General features: G+C 37.8%; 1 protein-coding gene across 1 annotated transcript in view; it reads right to left on the bottom strand.

Moving 5' to 3' along the window:
* The window catches only part of NAA15 (N(alpha)-acetyltransferase 15, NatA auxiliary subunit), a 26,315-nt gene extending 22,205 nt beyond the window's left edge, over positions 1-4,110 (bottom strand). The window contains exons 1-3 of the mRNA XM_009892172.1: positions 4,018-4,110; positions 1,303-1,437; positions 978-1,131 (exon numbers count right to left, since the gene is read on the bottom strand). Coding sequence (XP_009890474.1) covers positions 978-1,131; positions 1,303-1,437; positions 4,018-4,041 — 313 coding nt within the window. The 5' untranslated portion in view covers positions 4,042-4,110. The remainder of the gene's footprint in view (positions 1-977; positions 1,132-1,302; positions 1,438-4,017) is intronic.
* Between the last annotated feature and the right edge of the window lie 264 nt (positions 4,111-4,374).

Here is a 4,374-nt window from a genome sequence, read left to right as displayed (position 1 = left end):
GTGGGAGGTGTCCCTGCCTATGGCAGGGGGGTTGGAACTCAATGATCTTCAAGGTCCTTTCCAATCTAAACCATTCTACGATGCTATGATATTCAGCGACAGCAGAGAGTTGCCTGCAATCATTTTCCCTGAGGAAGTACCACACGCTTCCCATAATGCTGTCACTACTCAATTCCGAGGTTCTTTTTGCAAGACAGTGAGGTTACCGTTAGCAGGAATAGGGAGCTTGATACAACATCTACATGACTAATATTATAGAGTAAAAAGATGACTTCTTTTTGCTTCAAGCAATCATCCAAATAGATTCCAGTGCGGGCCATGAACAAACTACCTTCGGTAGATTGGAAGTTTCACAGAAGGACTGTACAAGCCCCAAGCAGAAGAGGAACAAAGCATGCTGTTAACAGAGCTGTAAGAATGAACTTCTATCACTCTGCAATTCCAGCTATGGAGTATAAGATACAGCATTCTATTGCTCTGTTATAGTATTACACACTAAAATTCTAGTAATACAGTAACAGAAGCCTGCGTTGTGCTGCCTAGCTAAAGAGCCTACTTCCATACACTGCAAGAGTGACTGAGTATAATTAAAAGCCTTCTACTTTGCCAAAGATGATTCTGCCCTTTCTGCAAGCGGTCCACCTGTCAGGACCACATCAAAGCTATAATAGCATGGGTCTGGGTACACTACCCAAACAGAACTTCAGGACATCGGTTCAGGATCATCTGTCTGAAACACTCATCAGCTCAAAAGTGTCAGAACAGTACATCTGTACTCTACTGATGTCTTATCGACCTGGGAGGAGAGTACCATAGGCACTGAACAGCTGTAGGCAAGCAGTCCTTTACCACAGTAGAAATAAATAAATTAATCTAAAAACACATCAAAGATGAAGTTCCAAAAGATGGGAAGAGCTGACAATACAGGCATTCCATTGTATACAGTGTGTTTAAATGTACCTTCAAAAAGTAATTACCTTTCGTTTCTTCAACAGCCAGTTTATCACAGATCTGCTTTTCGTAAGTACAAAGATGCTCCAAGGCTTCTTTATATAGTCCGGCCTCCCGGAGGACTTGATTTTGATACAGCAGCAGTTCACTGTACTCATAGTCCACTTTATCAGGTGATGTCTACATAGGAAAGCAAGACACATGAGAAAGTTCAGCCTTCTACAATGCATTTGGGATTTAATTAATTTGTCTAAAGAAACTGCATAAAGTTTTCACATCGTGAAAGGAAGACGTGTTTTATTTTTGGTTTAAGCATCAATCCATACAGGAATTTCATGTTTTCCCTCTTACCTGCTGTGTCTTCCTAAATTCCTCTAAAATTTTTGCTGCCATTTCATAGTCTTCCAGCAGATGGTAAGCAATAGCATAACCAATCCATGATGCTCGCTGTGCAGGTCGGAGCTGAAGCAACTGGTATCTTGTTTCCTGCAAAAAAGTAGCTACTCATTTTCCTGACTTTGTTCTGATGCTCTGCAGAATCCATTGGGCAATACCCCGTCTTCAGTATTCTAATATTTAAGGAATGTCACTAAAAATTAGTTTTCTATATGCAAATGTATTTTTTTTAACCAAAGGAAAGAATAATCTTTAAAACACTACGATGGTCTTGACTGAATTAAAAAAAACCCCACACACAAAATAACACATCATGACCAATTGAATACTGATGAGTCAGACTAACTTTGTTAACGTATGACACACATGCTTTTCCTGTCTTACCACATACGAACAGAATGCAATTAAGGATACTTTGGTTTAAGTTGCAGGAACATTTACTATATACTTGCGTTTCAAATTCACCTTGGAAGTAAGTACATGCGTATTAAATCATTACAGGCGTTGTTAGGCAAAATAGGTCACGCAAGTGCATCCCTATTCTTTTGCAAGAAGATAATTACAGCTGGAAAATGCAACAGATTTGCTTGGTATTGTGCTCTTTTAATCTGAAGGAAAAGTTACTACTTGTTTTGTTACAGACTCCTGAAAGGCATCTTCAAGTAAATTAAAATAAAGGAAAAAAGTTACTACCTACTAAAAAAGCCCAGTCAGAAGTAGGGGTTAACAAAGAACTAAAACTAGTTACAGCAGTCTGATTAGAATGAAGATACTCAAATTATTATGAAGTAGGAGAGAGTGGAAGTTAAAGCAAGAAAAAAAAAATATCCTGCAACCTTATTTTGGGTTTTGAGAGTAAATTTACATTCTTCAGAAACCAGCATTGATCAGTCATGAAATACTGGCTTCTAAGCACGTTAACATTTAATCCCTAATGCACTCTCTAACCATGTGTTACTCGTATGTTTAGCAATTATGCATTTGTATTCACATTTATCCAGAGGCCAACAGAACACAGATTTGCAAATGAATTTTGGCACCTATGCTAAGTTTTGTCTATCATGTCCTAGCAAGAGAGGAGTCAAATTTCTAAATTACTAATATGAAAAAAACCCAGTGATGAAGAAACGTCCTGACTCAGGAATAAGTTCACTGAGGACTTATATTAGCTGATGGTTCCACACGGCTCCGAGAACAAAACTTGTTCTTGGCATACTAACATTATGCTAATTTTTCAAATTAAATAAATAAAAAAAAAGAAATAATCTATGAAGACAACAACTAAAGGTGTTTTAACAACCACAACTTTAAAGGTGCAAGGAAAACCTGAAAATATGAAAACCTGTCATAAAATATTATCCAAAGTCTTTCAGTTAAAAATCTCAAAGATTTTTTTTTTTTTTTTTTTGCAGAGAAAAGGAATACCATATTACACCAGTCTACATCAGCTGGAAAACAGACAAGTTTCCACGCACAAAAATCTAACTTGGGAGGAACTAAGGTTTGGTGGTTTTTTTTTCCATTTAATTACTGTTTGAATTATAAATATTTAGGGTGACCATTGTTGTCTTCCCCTGGATGGCACAGTAAGAAACAACCAAACCTTCTACAGTCATTGTTCTGTCTAATCCTAAGTGAGCCATGCATTGATCACAGGCAGCAACTATGACTTAGCCCGAACCATGCAACACCTCCACAATGTGAGTACTAAACAGAAGCTGCTACTTTTTAAGAAATGAAGGTATTGGCAAAGTGGACATAAGCTTGCAATTCACGAAGACAGAAAAAAAATTAAATGTAACTACATTAGGAGCAGCATTTGTAAAGACGACAATAAAAAGTTTGTATTCTTCTTTAGAGAAGTATCACAGCCACGATGCTACCCCCTGGTAATGGTTGGTTAGCATGAAACAACATCTCACATGGCAAATACAGACAACTGACGCAAGGCAGCAAACAACCGGGTGCTGCGCTAACAGGCAGAAAGATGGTTCCAATCTAAGTTACCAAACTGCATTCAGCTTTACCAGAAAATAAGCAGAAGGAAACAAGATAGTAATCTAAACATTAGATTAGTATTAAATCAAGAAAGAATAAGAATATTCAAGCGTTCCGATCCACAATCTTACAGCTCACAGGAAACATAAGGAAATATTTGGACCCAAAGGAGCTGTCACTAATGTCCACGTTGGCTGGGAAGCAAAATATGATGTTTCACGCAGCATACTGCTTGCTTTGTACTGTTACCAAGAGAAAGCTGGTGGCCACTGGTTTAAAGGAGGAGGGATACAGGGTAAAAAGTTATTAAAAAATAGAAACTCCTTTGCCTGATTGGCAGTCACCTTCTGAACACATCGTCTTTTACCTGCAGGAATCCTTCCAAGAAAATAATAAAAACACTGGGGATTGTCTGCAGCTGGGTTATGCAAAAAGAGCAAACAAATCTGCACTGAGCTGAAAAAGAATCATTTAATATGCCATTAAGTCTGCATAAGTGATAGAAATGGCTCAGTAGCACATCTGCGTTTACCTTCATAAAGGATTGAATAGCATATTGTTTTAGCACTCTGGATCTACCTCTGTATATTTTTTTTAAAGTGTCATGAAACAATTTGCCACCTTTGCTGCAGTTCCCTAGAAGTTGCTAATAAATGCAGTACGTATACTTACCCTGTAACCTTCAAGATCCCTCATTTGAATCTGTAGCAGAGAAAGATCTCTCAAGATTTGAAGATTGTCTTTATCCCATTTCAGTGCATTTCTATAGCATTTGATAGCTTCGTCATACTTCTTGTCTGACCTCTGAAGAAGGCCATAGACATGCCAACCTGGGAAACTCTGTTAAGGATCCTACTAAATTTGAGCAGGGAGAAAACAGATCCAACATGGCAGTGACAGAACAGTTGGTAAAAACTCTTAAGCTGTCTTATAAACAGACAGTAACATTATGACAATCATTACAATTCTTTTCCTCGGTTGTACAAAGAAACTGCTTGCAAACTGAAGACAGAGAACTGGTTGCCAGTT

The sequence above is a fragment of the Charadrius vociferus genome, unplaced genomic scaffold, assembly GCF_000708025.1.
Source record: "Charadrius vociferus isolate BGI_N301 unplaced genomic scaffold, ASM70802v2 scaffold199, whole genome shotgun sequence".
Lineage (NCBI taxonomy): Eukaryota > Metazoa > Chordata > Aves > Charadriiformes > Charadriidae > Charadrius > Charadrius vociferus.
The sequence above is the reverse complement of the archived record's forward strand: the minus strand, read 5'-3'. Positions and strand labels throughout refer to the sequence as shown.